Here is a 21,842-nt window from a genome sequence, read left to right as displayed (position 1 = left end):
CCATTCAATTCAAACCAGCAAGCATTAATTAAGCACCTGGTATACAGCAGACACTTTACTAGGTGTTGGGGATATAGAGGAAAGAAAGAAGGAATGAAAGAGGGAGGGAGAGGAGGAAAGAAAGGGAGGAAAAAAGAAGAAAGGAAGAAGAGAGAAAAATAGACGAAAGAAAGAAAAAGGAAGGAAGAAATAGAAAGGAAGGCGAAGGAAGGATGAAATAAAGAAATAAGGAAAAAGAAATAGGAAAGAAAGGGAAGAAAGGAGGAAAAAGAGAGAGAAAGGAAGGAAGGAGGGAAAGAGGAAAGGAGGAAAGAAAAGAAGGGAGGAAGGAGGGAGGGAAGGAAGGGAAGGAAGGAGGAAAGGAAAGGAAGAAGAAAAAAAGGAAGAAAGGAGGGAAGAAAAAAAAAGTCCTTGCTTTCAAAAAATTTGTGTTTCCTGAAGGAAGCAGCATGCACACAAACCGGGAAATACAAAATAAACAAAAATAAACATAATTTAGGGAGGGGAGCATTGACAACTGGAAGACTTCGGAATGGCCTCCTCTAGGAGGGGGCATTTGGAGGGAGCCCTGAAGGGAGCCAGGGTTTGTGAAAAGGGAAGGGGAGGAGGGAGAGCATTTCAAGGATGGGTCAGGCTTGGGGTACGGCCCATACAAGGGCACAGAGGTAGTAAATGAGTTGGTGCAGTTGATAGAGTTCTAGACCTGGAGTCAGGAGTCAGGAATTCAAGACCTGAAATCAAATTCAGTCTCAGACACCTACTAGCTGTGTGACTTTATGCAAGTTACTTGACCTCTCTGGACCTCTGTTTTTTCATGTGTAAAACGAAGGGATTAGACTTGATGGCCTCAAAGGCTCCTTTCAGCTGTAAATCTATAATCCTATGAAATGGAATGTCATGTTCAGGGAACGGTAATTAGGTCAATTTGACTGGAACATAGAGTATATAAGTTTAATTAGTCTGGAAAGATGGATGAAAGGCAGATTATGAAGTGCTTTAAATGCCAAACAAAGAAGTTTTATATTTTATCCTAGAGGCAATAGGGAGCCATGGAAGCTTCTTGAGCAAGGGAGCAACATGGTCAAACATGAGTTTAAGGAATGCTAATTTGAATGAATTGGAGTGGGGAGAGGCTCGAGTCAGGGAGACCAATTAGGAGGCTATTGCGATAATCCAGATGAAAGATGAGGTCCTGAACTAAGGTGGTGGTCATGAGGGTGGAGAGGAGAAATGGGAAATGTAGGAAGTGGTGAAGAAGCTGACGTTACAAGTCTTGGCAGCTAGTCGAGTGGGGCGGTGGTCAGGTGCAGAGGTGGCTCCTAGGCTGTGAACCTAACAGGAAAAATGATGGTGCCCTAGACAGATATCAGGGAGTTTGGCAGGAAAGCTAATGAGTCCTGCTTTTGATATGGTGAGTTTGAGGTGCCTGAGGGGGAGATATCCAGTGGTGTTGGGAGATGCGGCTGAATATGTAAATTTGGAACTCATCAGCATGGAGAGGCTAGCAGTATTCATGGGAGTGGATGAGGTCACTGAGAGAAGGAATGTGGAGAAGGAAGAGAAAAGGGCCCAGAGCAGAGCCCTGGTAAATAAACATCCACATGGAGGGAGTGGGAGATGCAGAGGAGGCTGAGAAGGAGAGGTCAGATAGGTAGGAGGAGAACCAGGAGGCCGCAGTGTCACAAAAACCCAATGTGGAGAGCGTTTGTGAGGAGGGGGGTGGTCACCAGGATTTAATGCTGCAGTCAGAGGACTTAAGAATGTAGGTAGGGGGTAGGGAGCAGTGCTGGCTTTCTGGTCCAGTTGGTACCTCCCTATCCAGTGCCCATCTGCTGCCCACCCCAGGTGGCCTGTTTGAGAAGTTCCAGGCCTAAGGGCACAAACTGAGGATAAGGAGAGAGGAATTACATTAAACATTATTTTATTGCTATCTTTTGTTTTTACATCATCTTCATTTCTAAATATATCCCTCCTCCCTCCCCTCCCAATCAAGCCATCCCTTGTAATAATGAATAAAAAAAGAAAGAAAGGGGAAAAAGAACAGGAGCTGCATTTCAGTCCAAGGGCCTCTTGGAGGCCAAGAGCTGTGTGAAGAGAGGAAAACTGGAACACACATGTCAGCCAGCCCCCTGCCTCTGGCCTGGGACCCCTGGCGCAACAACCACTGGGGAGGGGTGTTGTGTATGTGGTGGAGTAGGGAGATAACCCAGATTTGGAGTTAGAGATCTTGGGTTTGAATGCTATCTCACTTGCCATCTCATGTGTCCTTGGCCAAGTTCCTTTCCCTCTCGTGGCCTCAGTTTCCCCATCTGTATAATGAGAAGGTTGGGCTAGATGATCTCTGAGGTCCCCTTTGGCTCTCAGTTCCATGGAGTTGGATGCTGGGCTGCCTTAAGCTCAGCCCTGTGGCCGTCTCTTTCTCCTCCCTGAACCCCCCTGCTCTGCCAGCTTGGGCTCTCTGCCCAGAAGGAGCCACTGGGGTGACTACCTCCTCCACCTGATCCCCTGTTATGGCCATCCTTCACCCCAGAGCACACATCCTGGACATCCTTGGCAAGGCCTTCGGCTGACCACCCCCCCTCTACTTAGCACTTCCTTATCTCCCTTCCTCAGAGTCCCCTCCCCTCCTCCCACACACAATGGCCTCCTCATCCCTGTCCCCATCCCTGTGGGGACATTGATTTAGGCTGCTGGTATGAGCTCTGGCTGAGACAGCTGGCATTGTGGTTCCCTTGTAATTAATGAGTGGCTTCCAAGGCCTCTGCCCGCCATAGAAATATACCCATCCTGGGAGGCAGGCCCAGGCGAGGTGGGTGAGCTCTCAAGGATGTGAGAGGCAAGGCAGCTGTGAGGGGAGGTTTTTGGGTGGGTGCGTCTATTCCCCAGCCCCCCATCAACCCCCATGGCCATCCTTTGGGGTGGTCCCTCCTTTCTCATTCCTCCCTTCCCCCACTTTGGCCTCCTACACCATTTTCACATAGATCCTTCCTTTAGTCTAAGCTCCAGCATGGTATAAGTAGAAATAATAAGAGTGTGTGTGTGTGTGTGTGTGTGTGTGTGTGTGTGTGTGTTTCACAAAGCATGTTACATACAAGAGTGCTCAGTTGGGAATCTGGTTCAGAATCCTGGCTTTGCTACTTACTCCCCATATGGACTTAAGCAAGCGACTTACCCTGTTGGGGCCTCACTGTCCTCTGTGAAACAAAGGTGTTGGATTAGACAGCTTTGACATCTTATGTTCCTTCTCTTCTGCCCTTCCTAACCTCCCCTTCCCCAATTCCTTCAGCCTCCCCAACCTCATACCCTTCTGGATTCAGACCCAAGGAAGGGATGCTAACTCCTTCTATCTTTTCTCATCCAGTTCAGGGCCTCCTCTCAATTTGGGACTTTTGGTCTAGCGCCCTCTGGTGGCAATGCCTGACCACTGCAAGAAGCATACGATGGTTTGGCTAGACTCAGATTGGATTTAGAGCAAGAATTTAGAGATTAGAAGACAGTAGATTTAGAGTTGAAAGAGATTTTAGAGGTCATATAGTCCATCCTTCCCCCATTTTGCAGATTAAGAAACAAGGCCGATAGAGGTTAGATTAATTCCCCAAAGTCGCCCAAGAAGTAAGTGGCAGAGTCAAGTTTTGAACTAAGGTCCAGATCTAGCATTCTTCCACTATACCATCTCACCTCCTTTATTCAAGCCCCACCATTTTACAAAGGAGGAAACTGAGGCCCAGAGAAAGGAAGTCATTGTCCCAAGGTTCCTTTGCCTAGGTGCTGGAAGTGGGACTTGACCCCAGGTCTCCTGACTTCAGGTCCGATGCTTCAATTCGAATCAAGGGACTGAAGTGAGCAAGGTGGGTAGGGAGGAGGTGTGATGAATGCCTTGTTCCCATCAGGCTGCCTGGCGTCTCTACTCCACTGACACGAGCCGAGCCTACCTGACAGCCACCTGGTACTACTATGACAGTATCCTACCATCTTTCAGGTAGGTGCCTCTGGGGCACACCTTGGCGGGAAGGGGAGGTGTTGGGTTAGTGGGAGATGGGCATCTACCAGGTTCTGGGCACCAGCTGCCTAAAAGATGCTTGGGTCTTAGTCTAGGATTATGAGGTGTGGGGTGGTGGGGCAGGGACCAGGGATCTCAGAATGGGGTGGGGGGAGGGGCAGTCAGGGACCAGACCTACTAGGGAGTGGAGGAAAATACACAGTGGCCAGTGGGTTGTGGGGTCAGGCTACCAAGTGGTGGATTGTGAGATGTGAGCCTCGATTTCCCCATCTATAAGATGAGGATAATTGATAGTTTTTATACTCTCTTCACAGTGTTGTTGCAAGGATAGTCAGGTTTTGTAAACCTTAAAATGCCTTAGAAGAGAAATTTATTATTGTTGATAAAATTATTAATATTAGTGTTATTCAGCAGGAATCTATAATCCCCTGCTCCCGAGTGTCTCCTTGACCATACCTGGCTGCTTTCTGAGTCAGGGACCCCCCCGGGGGAATGAGAGAACACTGGCACTGGGCCGGGTAGATCCAGAGCCCCCCTCTGCCTGAGTGTTGCCCACATCGGCAGCTCTGGGATGCCTAGCAATTCTGGATCTGTCGCTTAAGCAAATCAGCTCTCATCTGTCATGGCAAGTGAAAGGGGCAGTGCCAGAGGCTCTCTCTAGCCTAGTCATGGGGGGGGGGAGGAGAGGCCAAGGGGCATGTGCCAGTCTAAGCTGGTTCCAGGGGACTCGAGAACAGGAAACCTGCATGTTAATAGAAGTCCGTGTCAGTTTGGTACCCTGGGCGAGAGAGACTCAGAGATTGTCTGGGCTGCTACCGGCGACCAGCCCACATCTACATTTGGTGGGCAGCATTGGGGGGAGGGGATGCCTCCAGCTGCTGAGGGGTTAACCTGTGTCCACTATGGTGGACAGTTTGGAGGGGGTGGTTATTAATAGCACAGCCAAGGTGGCAGGAAGTGCCCCGGGGTGGGGGGGAGCTGCCCATCCCAGGGGCCCCAGGATGGAGCCTGTGCCCCCGGGGCATCACTCAGTCCCATGGGTACAGAGCTATTAGGGGGAGGATGCTGAGCTCAGCGATCCCCCCCCCTTCCCTCACCCCCATCCTGCTCACCGCTTTTCCGCCTACTTAGCTCCTCAGCTCCTTGGTGGATGACCAGCTGCTGAGTCCCCGCCTCCTCCACACCTGGTTTCCCCCTCCCTTCCTGCTTCCCTGAAGCCTCCCTAGTGGGGCCGCTCTGAAAGGAAGCAAGAGAAAAGATAAGAGGAGAGAAGAAAGGCTGGAGGGGGCGTTCTCTCTGTCTGCTGCCATGTTCCTCCCCTCTCTCCTGAGAGGCTACCCCTTTATCCCCTGCCTGCCCCTAAGTGGGACAGGTTTTTTGGGGCCAGTGAGGGACACTTCCCCAGGCTAGGGGCTCACTGGGGGCTAGTGAGGGGGAGGCTTTAATGGGAAATTCAGCATTTGGGGGGGCCTGGGGTCAGTGGTCACTATTGGGTGGGATGGTAAGAAAAAGCTATGACCTTAGCTTGTGTGACCTTGGGTGAACCACTTCACTCGACCGCAGAGCTCCTGCTAGGATGATCTCTTAGCCTGGCCAGGGTGGGAGTGGGATGGGGGGAAGAGGGGGCGTGGCCCAGCAAGGACAGAACCACCCCTTAGCTCCTACCTGAACAGAGGACCCCTGGACACCTCAGTATCTGAGGAGTTAACCCGTTAGCTCCTGGAGTGATGATAAACCTTTAGTTTCTAGGGGACAACTCCCTAGTTCTGGAGGGATCACCCCTTAATTCCTGGAGGGATTAGCTCTTAGCCCATGCAGTGATCACCCCTTAGTTCCTTTAGAATTGCCCTTAGCTTCTGGAAAGATTTAACCTTAATCAACCAGTCCAATCATTCAGTCTGTTAGCCAGCATTTATTAAGAGCTCACTACGTGTCAGGCATTATGCTGGGGATACAAATATAAAAGTGAGGAATTCCCAAACAAACCAGACCAAGAGGACTTACAAAGGAGGTGGGGGCCAGAGCTGGAGAGCTCCCTTATTCTAGTCTCTTGTGGGGCCCAGGATCCTGGAGCTTGTCAGGATGGTGGGCAGATGGGCCTCCCAGAGACTGTGCTGGTAGCCAGGGCCACAAGTGAGTCAACCCAACTCTAGAGAGTGGGGAGGAGGGAGAAATGGCCCTTTTGCTCCAGGCTCCTGGAAGAGAGAAAAGGCCAGAATCTGCCTCTGCCTCCTCCCACTCCAGTAACTTCTCCCGTTTTGTATCTGCCTCCCCCTTGCCCCACAGAGAACTGGTAATATTATTTGAGCACGTGCGGCGGGCCCGTAATGGGGGCCTGTGGCCCGTGGAGGTGCGGAGGCCACCCGCGCCCACTGGAGCACCTTCCCGCTATCAGACCTTCGCCACCTGCCACCGGCCGGGCAGTGCTTCCTATTGCCCTGGGGAAAGGTAGGGGCCCCTTGACAGGGCCGGCTCCTCCTCTTCTCCTCTCCTCCTTGTCCTCTCTCACTCTCCTTCTCTTCCTCTGGCTTGCTCTCCTTGCTGGGCATAGGTTCTCTCTGGCCATGCTCCCAGCAGCGCCTCTTCTCCAGCAGGCATGTGCCAGCCTCCCCGTCAGGTAAGGTGGATGGGCATCAGAGGGGGTGGCACAGGACCCAGGTCCCTGGCACCTCCTGGGGTGTGCCTGGTGATGAAGGAGTAGGATCCAGCCTCGGTGAAGGGAGAGCTGGGTGCCCAGGATCAGGGTGGGAGGCGGGTGGTGACTGGGGTTCCGGCTTGGCCAGGGGCAGGGTGCCTTGACAAAAGTGATAGAATTGGAGTCAGAGGACTCACAGGGTCTCAGAGCTGGGAGAGGTCCCCCTAGTCCAGCCCCAACCTGAGCCTCTGTTTGAATATCAGGTAGGAGCTCCCCCTAGTCTATCCTCTAGCAGCTGGTCTTGCAGACATAATGATAATAATTTACACTTATCTAGTGTTATGAGGTTTGCAAAGCACTAGGTACCTGCAAGAGGGCCAGTCTTGGTTGGAGTCGGGTGAGGGAAGGTCTGGCTCTGAATCCTGGTCAGCTGGGTAATAACTGGGTCTTGGGCAAACCACTTCAAGTCTACACATCTCATTTTCCTCCTTCGTGAAACAAGGAGTTTCCTCCAGTGACGGAGAGCCCTCAAGTGCCCAGCCCTCCTTCTCGGTAATGGCCACTTTAGGCAAATGATTTCCCCCTCTCTGGGCCTGCTTCCTCTCTCTATGGGCATCTGTATGGGTTAGGGGCTATCTAAGAGCCCTTCCAGTCTGTGTTTCTGTGGCAGGACGTTGTACCAGGTGGGAGTGCTTAATGACCAAGAAGGGCTCACCCACTTGGGGCCTGTCCTGGAGAAAACCCCTGACATTGTCTCCTCGTCCCCCATGACTCTTCCACCACCTGCCTCACCACTCACGCCATTGTCATCTCTCTCTCTCTCTCTCTCTCTCTCTCTCTCTCTCTCTCTCTCTCTCTCTTTCTCTCTCTCCCCACCTCTGACCCCTTCTCTCGCTCCCTCCCTGAATCCCCCCTCCCATTCCTCCTGGGAAGTTGGAGAGAGGAGGAGGCCGCTGGCCACAGGTGCTTACGGCTCAGGTAATCTTCATTTGACAGATGAGGGATGGCGCTGCTCATGATGCCCGCCAAGCCCTCATCCTCTAGGGTGTGTGGGGGGAGGAAGGGGGACGTGCTCTGCTATACCTGTGGTGCTGTTGATGGAATAGATATTGAAGAATGAACTCTGACCTACTGACCTGGAGAACTGGGTTCGAGTTTTGAAAAGTGGTACTGGAGGGGGCAAAGTGGATAGAGAACTGGCCCTGAAGTCAGGAGGACCTGAGTTCAAATTCAGCCTCGGACATGAACTAGCTCTATGACCCTGGGCAAGTCATTTAACCCTGATTGCCTCAGCAACAAAAAAAAAAAAAAAAAGAAAGAAAGAAAGAAAAAAAAAAGAAAAATGGTACAGGAGAAAGGGCACTGAATGCTAGAGCCAGAGGACCTGGGTGCAAATCCTGCCTCTGATGGTTTTTTTAAAATCTTGTTACCACTTAACTTCCATGGGTCTGACTTTCATTTTCTGTAAAATGGCAGGGGGTGGACTATATGGCTTCTGGGTTCCCTTCTAGCTCTAGATCCAGGACCCTGATGTCCCTTCTCTTCTCTGAATTCCAATTTGCCCTTCTGCAAAGTGAAGGGCAGACGGTGGAGTAGAGAGAGCCGTGGCCTGGGAGTCAGGAGCCCTGGCTTTGCTCAGTCCTCACCTCAGACCACTAGATCTCCCCCTCTCTGAGCCTCAGACTTCTGTAAAATGAGAGAATTGAGCTAATTATTCACTAAGTTCCTTTCAAGCTTTAGGTCATGTGCTCTCTGATAAGCTTTCAAAGCTTAGGTTCTCTAATCTTTGATGGAGGCATTTGAAGGCTTGGGACAGCACCCCTCTTCCTCACTCCCACTAGCCCCTCCCCATAGAGCACCTGTGACCTTGACCCCCTCAGCTGTGTCCTTGAGGGGTGAGTATGAGGCTGTATGGATGCGGGGTGAGCCTTTGCCTCCCAGAACTGAGATCTGGGGCCAAGAAATCCCCTTTTTCTGTGTTTGTGTTCAGGACTTACTGCAGTCCCATGGAGGGTTTGGTTTGGAAGCTGTCCCCCTTCCTTTCCCCCTCTGCCCTCAGCCCCAGGTGCAGGATTTTCCCATCTGAGCCAGAGGTCTCTGTCGGGGCTGGAGTAGGAGTGGCCCCTCCTTCCTCCCTCGTCCCCCCACTATATCTTTGGGGCCCTGAGCCAAAGGGATGTTTGTCTTCCCTTCAACATTTTTTTTTTTTGCATCTTCAAAGAGGCAAAACTTCTGCTACAGATACATAGGGAACGAATGTTAGCCGGGAGGAGGGCACGTGTAGGGGAGGGGAACCTTGCCTCTGTGCTTCCCCATCACAGACTCCATGAAACCAAACATCATCTCATACATTACCTTCACCCCCTCCTCCATTTCTCTTTCGTCTCTGTCTTACTGTTTCTTCTTAACACTCATCCTCACTTCCTGAACCCCCTTGCAAATGTCCATCAGGATCCGCCTCCCAGAGGCCCGGAGCTTCCTGGTTTTAAACCTGATAGGGGACAAAGGGACACTGGTGTGAGGCAGGAAGGAGAGGAGTCATGGGGGGTACTCTGGATAGTCTTTTTCCATCAGCTGCTGTGTGTCCTTGAGGAAATTGCTTACCCTCCCTGGGCCTTTCCCTCCCGAGGGGTTGGCAGAATGCTGCAGGGTTGGGTATGCTGGGGGTTGGAGGCAGGACTAGGTAGGGAGGGAGTACCTCTGCTGTCCCTTCCCTGGGTAGGCACCAGTGGGGCAGAGAATGGGGGGAAAGAAGGAGGGAATGGTGGGGCTCACCCCTTTTGAATGAATAAAATGGATTGTTCCAGGCTTGGTTTTCTGCTTCTATGTAGGACACCGGGAGCTCAGCTAGTCCCCTGGGAATCACCAGGAGTAGTTAACCCTTCTCTCTTCTTACCTAAGAAGCTCCCTTCTATGGCGGCAAGGATGACTCAGGGGAACCCAGGATGGGGAAATGGGTGGTACCTAAAATGAAACTACGAGGAACCCTGGATGGGGAGTGGGGATTAGGGATTTGGAGGAACCAGGAGCGGAGGATTCAGGCAGGCTTATGATGTGGTTATTGGAACAGACTATGTGAGGAATCTGGGATTTGGGTACATGAGAGCCCCCAGATATGGAAGGGCTGGGACCTGAGCTGAGGATTATGGATCTGAAGGGTATCCCCTCCCACCTCTTGGCCACTCTTCAGTTTCTGCTCAGTCTGGAGGAAAGAACTGGGCCATGGGAACAAGAGCTGCAGTGGGGAAAACCCATGTCCATCTCTGGGGAAGTTTCTGCCCATCTGTCCCCATAGCTGCTATGTGGGCGTATTGGGCCTGACATATACCTGGCAGAATTCCACTTCCCCTCCCTTGGCCCCAGCCCCTCAACCTTACCCCTGGAAGAAAGGCTCCTCAAGCCTGGGCCCTCTTGGGGAACTATCAGGGCCTGCCTCACTTCCCTGCCCCAGGGTCAAACAGGTCTGGCTCAGGCTGAGTTGTGCATAGCCAGACACCTTTGAAGGGCTGCAGGGCTGGAAACTGGTTAGGAGAAGCAGAATAGGAAATAGGCGATATTGTTAGGGTCAAAGGGAGAGTTGAGAAATTATTCCAGGACCTCCTAGCAGAGGATACCACAGGCACCTCTCCCCCAATTCCTATCTCCACAGCTATGTCTTTCCCACAGCTTAAGAATGGCCACACCAGAGCCAGGCCTCTGCCTGGGGACCCAGGGACCAGATAGGTAGCACTGGCCAGCTGGAGTGCCATGAAGCAAGGCCTGGAGGCACCTGGAGTCCTCTTGGCCATCCCAAGGGATCTTGGCTTCCCAACCTGGATTCCAAAGTCACTTAGAAACAACCCCCTACTGGCAGAAAGGGTAATTAAGCCCCGGTGCCCATCCCAAGCTGGAAGCACTGAGAGGGGGCCCTTGGATGTGGCTCCCATAAGATCCTATGCCCATCTGTGTGTCTGTGTCTCTGTGTGTGTCTGTCCACCCTTCTGGAGTTGAGAAGGAGGCATGGCGCTGTAATGGGGCTAGGTGAGAACAGTCCGGGGCAGCCTAGCGCCCGTGGGCATTGGAAAGCACTTAGCATAGTGCCTGGCACATAGTAGGTGCTTTATAAATGGTAACTATTATTATTTGGTGATCACCGGTCTGAGAGTTCAGTGAAAAGGACCCATCCATCTACCTCCCCCTACCATCAGAACAGAAGGTGACATTTGGGCCTGGCTCTGAGCTCCTGACATTTAATTTATCAATACATCAACAAACTTTCATGTGCCGGGCTCTAGGCTAGACAATGGGGGCAGGGGTATAAGAGCGTCTGTCTGCAGGTGCCAACCTTCCACATGCCACTGTGGGCATGGAAGTAAGGGCCCTTCCAAAGGAGAGTTTCTGGCTTCTTCAGGATGGATCAGGGAAGCAGAGGTCCCAGGGCTTGGTCCAGGGGAGGAGAGCCCAGATCAGCTTCCTGGCCCTTTGCTCCTCTAAGGGCTGATCAGATCCTGCCTGGTGGCTGGGCATAGGCTGCACATGTGGATCTTCCCTTGCACCTGGCAGCCTGTGGGTCCATCCCTTCTTTGGCCAGAGTGGCAGACACTTAGGCCCCCGGACATTAAGGCTCCTCCTTCAGGGATCACCAACTCCAGGCTGGGGCCGTGCCCACACATGACCTTTGCTTGCCCACCCCCACTAACCTCTCTCTACTCCTGTCTCATTCTCAACTTTCCAGCCAAATGTTTAGTAATAAACGGAGTTTCTTTCGGATCCACGCCAGCTGGAGACCGAGGTACCGGCGCCTGGCCTGCCTCCTGTCCCCGGCCTCCTGCCCAGATGGGAGCATGGGAGCCGGGGAGCCTATGAACAGGGCATGGGGTGCATGCCGCCTGCCCCTCTTTCCCTGGCCCGGCATGCCTGGTGGCACCATGGGGAACAGCCTGTATTGTGGCTCCTGGAGCAGGGGCAGGGGCCGGTGGGCACGTTTCCACTCTGCATCGTGATGGCACATCTGTAGCTGGATATTCCATGGCTTCAGAAACAGGAGTGCACAGGGACCCCCCCCCCAAAGCCTCCTGCTAGCCCTATAGGATTTCTCCCAGGCATAATGACCTACTGGAAAGAACATGACAGTAAGATCCAAAGGACCTGGGTTCTAGTACTGGCACTACCACTGACTTCAATGTGTGACTCTGAACAAATTAACATCTCTGAGACTCATTTTCTTCTTCTGTCAAAGAGGTTGTGGTAGCTGGTCTCCAAGGCCTCTTCCAGTTCTAAAGCCTATGATCTTATGATATTCATAATGGGAAAGAGCCCTGAATGGGAAGCCCAGAGGTGTGGGTTCAAGGCCAGTTCTGCCCCTGACCTACTGAGCAAGGTCCTTCCACTCTCTTGGACCCATTGTTCTGCTCTGCAAATTGAGGTTTGAAGGGGCTGATCTCTAAGGGTCCTTCTAGTTCTGATGTTCTTGGAGACTAGGATTCCTAGATTTGTTCCCACTGTAAATGGGGCTGAATCAGTGATTGGGGAGGGAGTGCTCAGCAGAGCCCAGAGCTGGGCCTCAGCTTCACTTAGAAACTAAAAGACCTCAGTCTGGAATCACCTGGACCCACATGAAGGAGAGGGAATCCTATCCCTTTTTTTGCCTTCCTCGATTCTAATGGACCAAGGCTTCATCTTGGACCAGTCTAGAGACGCTAATACCTGACCTCCCAACACTGTGGTGCACCAGGAAGGCTGCAGCAAACTTTCTACGTACCAAGAGAATTACTTCCCTTGAGCAAACACTCCTTTCTGCTGCTGCTCCTCTCCCAATCCTTCCCCCTTCCCTCCCCCTCCCTTTCCCCACCATTTTCCCTTTGCAGACAGACCTTGCTCTAAGCAAATCATAATCCTGGTGAAACAAACCTAGGTGGACAAGGACCATCCCCTAGCTGAAGGAAGTGCATCTGTCCCATAATGCTTTTTGGAGAATGGGGCTAAGGTCTAAGAGGGAGAGTCTGGTAGGTAGAGCCAGAAATGACCTTTGAAATCACTCCAAATAGGGAAATGAAGGCCTTCCAACAAGGGCACATGTAAAATAATTTAGGGGTTAGCCCCAAGTTAGTCAGGTGGGCTGTCCATTTTCTCTTACAGTATTTCTCTTTCCCCCCATTTTTACAACCTGTATGTTTTCTGAAAAGTGAGAGACACCCATACTAAATGCTTGGAGGGTGGAATCCTCCTGCGTTAGGCCTCTGTCCCGTGCCCTGTACCTCTCCAAGGGTGATGGCTAGGCTGGCACCTCAGAATCAAGCAGAAACAGCAGCCCAAGAATGAAGCATGGCATCTAAGGTTCTAGATTCTGAAGTTTTGAGGTCCCTATATTCTCTTAATCTCAGCATGATTCACAAAGTTCTAAGCTCTTGGACTTTGTTTTAGTGGGTTTTAGGTTCTCCCTATGGCAACATTACCTATAGGGTTCCAGGCTTTGGGACTTTGACATCCTGGCTCTCCTAATATCAGCATGGCCCATTATGGGTTTCTAGGTTTTGAGATTTTGAGAACCTGGGTTCTAGATTCTCCTAATCTCTGCTTAGAACTCCACCTCCCAGCTCTGGGAGAAGCTAAGCTCCAACATCCCCTGTGCCCTTCAGCCCAAGTGAGGAGATGAGTCTCCTCTGTCCCTAGAGCATGGGTGGTCGGGCAGGAGGGGAGGGGGCTGCTTGTCAGCATGTGGCAGACCTTATAAGACTAGCAGAACTAATAGAAGTTTGAGGCATGCACCAGCTCCCAAACTTTCCCCCCAGGCTCAGGGGATGTTCTGGAGTAATTTGGGGGACCTGGCTGAGCATGCTGGTTGGGATGAGTTAGATGCCCCCATGTGTCTCCTTCCCTCTGCCTGTTCCCTGGAGTCCCTTTTAAAAGGTCCACAAGTCCAGGGACCCCTACCTGCTCCTGGCTCCAGGGATGTCCCTGCTCATCCCGGCTGCCTTTTCGAAGGTGCCCCTGGTTTCAGTCTTTGCCTCTCATACCCCATCTAGCCCTCTGTACCATGGCTCCAGGCATGGGATTTAGAAGATGGGGGAACCTCTTTCTTCTCCCGACCCCTGCCCCTGAAACCAGTGCCTTTCCCTGCCCTCCCACATGCCCAGGAATGGCCCAGAGGGGAGCCTAATTAGCCCCACCCCTCAGGTCTACTTCCCAGAGTCCCTGCTGTTTGACCCTAATCCTCCAACTGACCTTGACCTTGGCGTGACATCAGGCCAGCTTTCACAGTACACTTGGTGCAGGGCGCCCTGGAAGTATGCGTGTGTGGAGGGGGTGCCTTGGGGCTGTGTTCGGAAGGGCACGGGATGAGGTGTCTGGTGCGGGGCTCTGCCACTTCCTACCAGCCTCAGTTTCCTCATCTGTAAAATAAGACACCGGATTAGAAGATGACTTCAAGCGTCCCTTCCAACTCTAAATGTTATAGCCCGTCTTCTTCCCTCCTAAGCCATGGGGCAGCTTTCTGGGAGAAGGAGGAACAAGCTCGTTGTGGGAGCTGGGACGTGCTTGTGTAGACCAGACCTACAAAAACAGCCAGGTGGTGGCAGCCAGGCATCCGGTTTTTTGGACACTGAGTTTTTTATTCCAACAAGTCACAGAGCAGCCAATGCCTAGAAAATAGGTTTTGTGCAGTGGGGTTACTTCAAGTGTTCCAGACAAGATAGTTGTTGTTCTCTTGGTCCTTTGGGGGGAACACAGAAAACCCAGCAGAGGGAACCCCAGTATTTTTGCTCCCTCTTCCTGACACCAAAGCACCTTAGGGGATTCAGGGGGTGTGGTCCATATCTCTGGAGCCAGGAGAATGCAAAGGCACTCACCCTCCCTCATGCGCTAGGTGCCCTGGAAGTAGATTCTGCCTGACTCAAGACAGATACCTTCTTTGGAAAGCTCCAAACCCCACACTATTCAGGGGTCCTCAGAGAAAATGCTGCTCCCAATTTGCCTGAGGTCCAAGATGGGTCCCCTCCCAATGCCTACCTTTGATTGAAGCACCAAATACATAATAAAGTTAATTTTCTTTTCTTTAATGATGAAGCAAAGAAGGAAAATCTAGAAATTCCATCTTAAGAATAGTTCACATGTATGTCCCAGATCAATTGGTCAACAAACATTTATTATGTGCCTTCTGTGTGCCAGGCAGTGCCAAGCACTGGGGATGCAAAGACAAAATGAAATGGTTCCTGCCTTCCCAGAGCTTCCAGTCTGTCAATGTCTTTAACATTCTCTCTGTGTTATAAGTTCTGTGTCTGTGCCCCATTCTCCAGGCCTTCCTCCAGGACAGGAGACTGGGAGGCAGACAGCTCTCCTCTTGGCCTCCCACCTCCTCCTGCTAAGGTTTGTCTGCTCTGGCACTGTAGCCTCCACCCATCCAGGTCTGGGCAGCCTGAATGAGGCTATTGAGGTGTCTTTAAAATCCACAGGTCAGGGTCAGAATCATGGGGTCTTGGAGCTGGAAGGGACCTCGATGACCATCTAATACCTGTACTTGACAAGTGGTCATCTATCTTTTGCTTGAGTTCATCCTGAGATGGAGACTCACTGGTGCCCGAGGCAGCTAGGGCTACTTTGGGACAACTCTGTCTGTCGAGATGTTTTCCCTAAATCTTCCTTTCTGTCATGTCCATCTCGTTCTGCTTCTGCCCTCTGGGGCCACGCAGAATCTTTGATCTCCATTCCGTTATGGAGTAGTTTAATAAAAAGACAGAATGGAGGTCCCGAAGTACAAGCTATATATCACACACATACATTTGCATAATTTAGACACACACATACTCACCTATACATAGAAACAGATATTTGAACATCCAGGTATACACAAGTGCATATATATATATATATATATATATATAATGTGTGTGTGTGTATTATGTATATACACACCCATAAGCATCATACATACTCACACAGGTGAACACATACATGTGCATGATGGGCAGTATACCAGAGACCTTGGCCATACCCAACAGGAAACACTATATATTTTCTTTTTTTTTCAGTAGGGGGAGAACTCCACACATACACATGCCCCTCCCTCCTGTTCCTTTCCCCCCCCTTATTTCATATTTTACTTTTTCCAATTACATGTAGAAACAATTTTAACATTCTTTTTTTTCAAATTTTGAGTTCCAAATTCTCTCCCTTCCTTCCCTCCCACCCCCTTACTGAGAAAGCAAGCAATTTGACATAGATTATATAGTCATGCAAAACACATTTCCATATAAGTCATTCTCTGAAAGAAAACACAGACCAAAAAACCCCATAAAAATTAAGGAAGTAAAGAAAAAATATCTTTGATCTGAATTCAGGCTCTGAATAGCACCATTCATCACAAGTCCTACAGAATTGTCTTAGATCATTGTATTACTGAGAATAGCTAAGCCATTCATAGTAGGTCATCTTACAATATTGCTGTTACTGTGTACAATGTTCTCCTGGTTCTGTTCATTTCACTTTGCATCAGTTCATGTAAGTCTTTCCATGTTTTTTTTTTTTCTGAGAGTATCCTTCTCATAATAATTTCTTAAAGCACAATAGTATTCCATCACAATCATGTGCAATAACTTGTTCAGCCATTCCCCAATTGAGAGACATCCCCTCAATTTCCAATTCTTTGCCACCACTGAAAGAGCTACTATAAATATTTTTGTACATTAAAAGGCCCTTTTCCTGTTTGTTTGTTTTTTATCTCTTTGGGTTTTATAGCCCTTTAGACATAGTTCCAAATTGCTCTCCAGAATGGTTGAATCAGTATACAACTTCACCAATAGTATATTCGGGTTTTAATTTTCCCTCACCTCCTCCAACATTTGTCATTTTCCTATTCCTTATTATTAGCCAATCTGACAGGTGAAATAGTAGCTCAGAGTTGTTTTAATGTTCATTTCTTTCATCAGCAGTGATTAAGAGCATTTTTGTATGACTATAGATAGCTTTGATTACTTTGTCTGAAAACTGCCTGTTCAAGGGAGGTGGTAGTCAGAAGCAAAACACTGGTGAGGAGGGAAAGGGTGAAAGGAGAGAAAAAAGTATAAACAGGGGGAAATAGGCTAGAGAGAAAGACACAGTAATCATAACTGTGAATGTGAATGGGATGAACTCTCCTATAAAATGGAAGTGGATAACAGAGTGGATTAAAAACTATAATCCTACAACATGTTGTTTACAAGAAACACATTTGAAGCAGATAGACACGGTGTAAAGGTAAAAGATTGGAGCAGAATATATTATCCTTCAGCTGAACTAAAAAAAAAAAAGCAGGAGTAGCAATCTCAATCTCAGACAAAGCAAAAGAAAAAATAGATCTTATTAAAAGAGATAAGGAAGAAAACTACATCTTGCTAAAAGGTACCATAGACAATGAAGTATTATCAATACTAAACATATATTCACCAAGTGGTATAGCATCCAGATTCTTAGAGGAGAAGTCAAGTGAGTTACAGTAAGAAATAGACAGTAAAACTATACTAGTGGGGGACTTCAACCTCCCCCTCTCAGAACTAGATAAATCTAACTACAAAATAAACAAGAAAGAAGTTAAGGAGGTGAATAAAATTTTAGAAAAGATAGATGTGGTAGACCTCTGGTGAAAATTGAATGGAGATAGAAATGAATATACCTTTTCTCAGCAGTACATAGCACCTACACAAAAACTGATCGTGTGCTAGGACACAAAAACCTGACAATCCAATTCAGAAAGGCAGAACTGTTAAGTGCATCATTTTCAGATCATGATGCAATAAAAAGTACATGCAATAAAGGACTATGGAAATATAGACTAAAAATTAATTGGAAATGAAATAATCTAATTCTAAAGAATGAGTGGGTCAAACAAGAAATCATAGAAACAATCAATAACTTCATCAAAGAGAATGACAACAATGAGACAACATAGCAAAACTAATGGGATACAGCCAAAGCAGTTGTTAGGGGGTATTTTATATCTCTAAATGCTTACATGAATAAAATGGAAAAAGAGGAGATTAATGAACTGGGCATGCAACTAAAAAAGCTTAAAAATCCCCAATTAAATATCAAGTTAGAAATTCTGAAAAATCAAAGGAGAGATTAATAAAATTGAAATTAAGAAAACTAAGAGCTGGTTTTATGAAAAAAACAATAAAGTAGATAAACCTTTGGTTAATTTGAATTAAAAAAAAGAAAGAAGAAAGCCAAATTACCAGTATCAAAAATGGAAAGGGTGAATTCATCACTGAAGAAGAGGAAATTAAAGCAATAATTAGGAGCTATTTTGCCCAACTGTATGACAATAAATCTGACAATCTAAGTGAAATGAATGAATATTTACAAAAATGCAAATTGCTCAGATTAACAGAAGAGGAAATAATATACTTAAATAACCCCATTTCAGAAAAAGAAATCGAACAAGACATCAGTGAATTCCCTAAGAAAAAATTGCCAGGGCCAGATGGATTTACAAGTGAATTCTGCCAAACTTTTAAAGAACAATTAATTCCAACACTATATAAATTATTTGGAAAAATAAGCAAAGGAATCCTACCAAATTCTTTTTATGATACAAATATGATGCTGCTACCTAAACCAGGAACAGCCAAAACAGAGAAAGAAAATTATATACCAATTTCCCTAATGAATATTGATGCAAAAATTTTAAATAAAATATATGCAAAGAGATTAAAGCAACTTATCACAAGCATAATATACTATCACCAGGTGGGATTTATACCAGGAATGCAGGGCTGGTTCAATATTAGGAAAACTATCAGCATAATTGACTATATCAATAAAAAATTAACAGAAATAATATGATCATCTGAAAACTGCCTGTTCACATCCTTTGACCATTTTTCAACTGAGGAATGGCTCTTGTTTCTATAAATTTGACTCCATTTTCTGTATGTTTGAGAAATAAAGTCTATCAAGAGAAACTCACTGCAAAATTTTTTTCACAGTAATGATTACCAACTATATTATTTCCCTCCATCCTATTTTCCCCCTGTTTATCCTACTCTCTCTCTCTCATTTTACCCTGCCCATTCTCAAAAGAGTTTTGCTTCTGGCTTTTACCTCCCCAAACTGCCCTCCCTTCTATCAGTTCCCCCCTCCCCTTATCTCTTTCCCTTCCTACTTTCCTGTATGGTAAGATAGATGTCTATACCCAACTGAGTGTGTATATTCTCCCTCCTATTCCTAAGAAAGACAAAGATCTCCCCCTAGTCTACTCTCACCAAAAATGGTTGGATGCCTGGTTCACAGCTTCACGATGGCCAATGAAAAACTCCATGTGGAGCCAGGCTGGGATTGGATCTCCCCTAGGTTTCCTGAGGTCTGAGCACATTCCTGCTGACCTTCTAATTCTGTCTTTGGAGCATATCTGCCTCCCTATCTTTCTTGCCTGGGGCTCCACCAAGCCAATTTTCACTGTGCCCACCTGTCTCCACGTTTTCCACTCTTGTCTGTCTGGGCAAAGGCAGGGGAGGGTAATCAAATCAGATGGAGCCCTGACTTAGTTTCTTCCAGGTCCCCCCAATACCTTTAATTCCCCCTTCTGATAGCCCCCAATTCCTGCCTCTGGTCCCCATTGCCCACCTTGAGTACTCTTGGTTCTCACTTCTAATCTCCCTCATTCCCAGTGTCAATCCCCCCCAATTCCCTCTTTCACTTTCCCCGGTTCCTGACTCAAATCCCACGTCTAGTCTCCCCACTTTTCACTTCTAGTTAGTTCTCCACATTCCCCACCTCAAGTTTCCAGTTTCCACCTCTAGTCACCTTCAGTCTCCCTAATTCCTATTTCTAAACTCATCTAGTCTTTCCACCTCCAATCTCTGATTCTGGCCTATGATTTCCCCTGCTCTCACCTTAAATCTTCCTAGTTCCCACTACCAGGCTCTTCCAGTTCCTCATCCACTCTTCCCCATTTCCATCTTCCCACCAATCTCCTCTTGTTCCTATTTCCAAGCTTCGTAGGGCATAGATCAGAGTTTGACCCACCCCTGGCCTTTAGAGGCTACTTCCATGCCCTAACTAAAGCCCCACATTCCCCTCAGGTCTCTGTGACAGGCTAGGGAGGGTACCTGCTCTTTTTTCTCTTCCTAATCCTTTTATTTTTCTTCCTCCTTCCTTCCTTGGCTCCTGTGCCCTAGCACTAAGATGGGCATCAAGGACCGTATCCGAATGAACAGTGCCCAGCGCCAGTGCGGAAAGACTAAGCAGCACCTGGCCCCACCACCCCGAACCTCCCCAGGAAGCGAGAGTGAGAATGTGAGTGTTGGAGAGCCCACCAGCCCCACTAAAGTCCAGAAGAGCTGGAGCTTCAATGACCGGACCCGTTTCCGGGCATCACTGAGGCTCAAGACCCGGGCATCAGCAGAGGGTGAGTTCAAATGGCCAGCCAGTGCCCTCACTGGCTCCTAGAACTGTGGAAGTCTTAGCTGGCTCAGAGAGTTCCCAAGTAGAATGATTTGACAAGCCTTCCAAGCTATGGCTCCAGGAACCCAAATCTTCTCAGAACAAAAGAAGAACAAAGAATTTGGGAGAGGTCCTCTAGCAATATTTGGCTGTATGGCCTTGGGTGAGTCGTAACCTCTCCGAATCTCGGTTGCCATTTTAGAAAAAGGGGAGGGGGGTGGACTAGATTATCTCTAAGGTCATTTCCAGTTCAGATTATCTATGATTCTTTGATTCTTCCACTCAATTCTCCCATATCTGCATGTTTGGTAGAGAACAGTGGTTAATAATAAAAATTTTTAAAAAGCCCTAGAAATTTCCTAGGTTTGTCCTGGTTTGTGAATTTCCTCATTCTAGAAAATCACAATGTTTTGTGGCCTGAGTGTTCTTTACTGAAGTGAGAGGAGATGTATAGTGATTGGGCATCCCAATGTTGGCCTGTCCTGTCCTGGTGTAATGAGCTTGTTCCTCATTCCCTGCTCACAAATGGCACCAGTCTCTTCTCCACCAGGTTGCCTGCTATCTGTTTCAAACTTTCCATAAGGAACTACAAAGAAATGTTTTGTTTTGTTTTGTTTTTAAGGCCTTTCCTGGTAGTAGAACCTAAGGGTGGAGGATGGAAGCATTAACCTTTTTAAAAAATTTTTTTACTAGTAGCTTTTGTTTTTATCACCTGTTTTCCCCAATAAAACCCTCCCCCATAGTCATTTCTTATAATAATAAAAAAGAGGTTAGCAAAACTAACCAACATATCCACAAAAAGTCTGCAGATTTTCACAGCCCTAATAACCCACATCTATAAAGAAGTTGGGTGGGAGAACCTCCTTTCTTTCTGAAGGCTTCACTAAATTGTGATGATCCCATAGAACAGTAGCATTGAATGTCAAACTCAATCCCTTTTTCTCTCTCCCTAAAATGAGGTGGGGGTGGGGCTAGGGAAACCAGTTGATTGCCCAGACTCCCCAGCTGTTGCTTCCCGGAGAGATCAGCACCCCCCCCCAACTCCTACCCCCCAATATGGCTGTGGAAGACTCCAAGAGAGGAGGACTAATGGGCTGCTGCTGTCTCAACAGAGGGCCCCTCCGAAGATGTGACAGAGGAGAAGGGTTACCAGTGTGAGCTCACTGTGGATGATGTTATACCTGCCATCAAGACGGTGATCCGTTCTGTCCGGTCAGTGTCACTCTTCCCCTACCCCACCCCCCACCTGGTCCAGGCTCTGCCAGCCCAACACATGGCCAATTCTGCCTGCCTAGAAGCCCTAGAGGTGATAGACTGAACCTCCCCAGGAGTCCTAGCCAGGGTGGTGAGGAAGCATCTGGGCTCACAGCAGCCTTCTGATTCAGACTCTGGGGTATCTGTTTACCAGCAGTAACTTCTTGATAGTGGAAGGGAATGTTGCCACCTTACTCTTGAAACAAGAGGCCCCAATTTATGGTGAATCAGGGACCCAAAAGACTTTCTTTCTCCCTGTCATGGCTGCACTGTTATCTATGCCTCGCCTTTGCCTCAAGATGGGCCATTCTGCTTCCTGTCTGTCTTCTTTCCCCCTCCCCAGACATGTTTGTCTCTCTTCTTCCTCTTCCTCCTCCTCCTCCTCCTCCCCTTCTTCTTATTCTTTTTCTCCTCCTCCTCTTCTACCTCCTCTTCTCGTCCTCTGCCTCATCTTCTTCTCCTCCTCTTCTTCCTCCTCCCCTCCCTCTCCTCCTCCTCCTTCCCTCCTCCTCCTCCCCTTCTTCTTCCTCCTCCTCCTCGTCATCTTCTTTTTCTTCT

General features: G+C 48.4%; 1 protein-coding gene across 1 annotated transcript in view; it reads left to right on the top strand.

Annotated features, from left to right (window-relative positions):
• The window catches only part of KCNQ4 (potassium voltage-gated channel subfamily Q member 4), a 74,241-nt gene that overhangs the window by 47,351 nt on the left and 5,048 nt on the right, over window positions 1-21,842 (top strand). Inside the window, exons 8-11 of the mRNA XM_036744635.1 lie at window positions 3,891-3,979; window positions 6,287-6,448; window positions 19,766-19,995; window positions 21,143-21,242. Coding sequence (XP_036600530.1) covers window positions 3,891-3,979; window positions 6,287-6,448; window positions 19,766-19,995; window positions 21,143-21,242 — 581 coding nt within the window. The remainder of the gene's footprint in view (window positions 1-3,890; window positions 3,980-6,286; window positions 6,449-19,765; window positions 19,996-21,142; window positions 21,243-21,842) is intronic.

The sequence above is a fragment of the Trichosurus vulpecula genome, chromosome 2 (assembly GCF_011100635.1).
Source record: "Trichosurus vulpecula isolate mTriVul1 chromosome 2, mTriVul1.pri, whole genome shotgun sequence".
Lineage (NCBI taxonomy): Eukaryota > Metazoa > Chordata > Mammalia > Diprotodontia > Phalangeridae > Trichosurus > Trichosurus vulpecula.
Note: the sequence above shows the minus strand (reverse complement) of the source record. Positions and strands in the feature narration are given on the sequence as shown.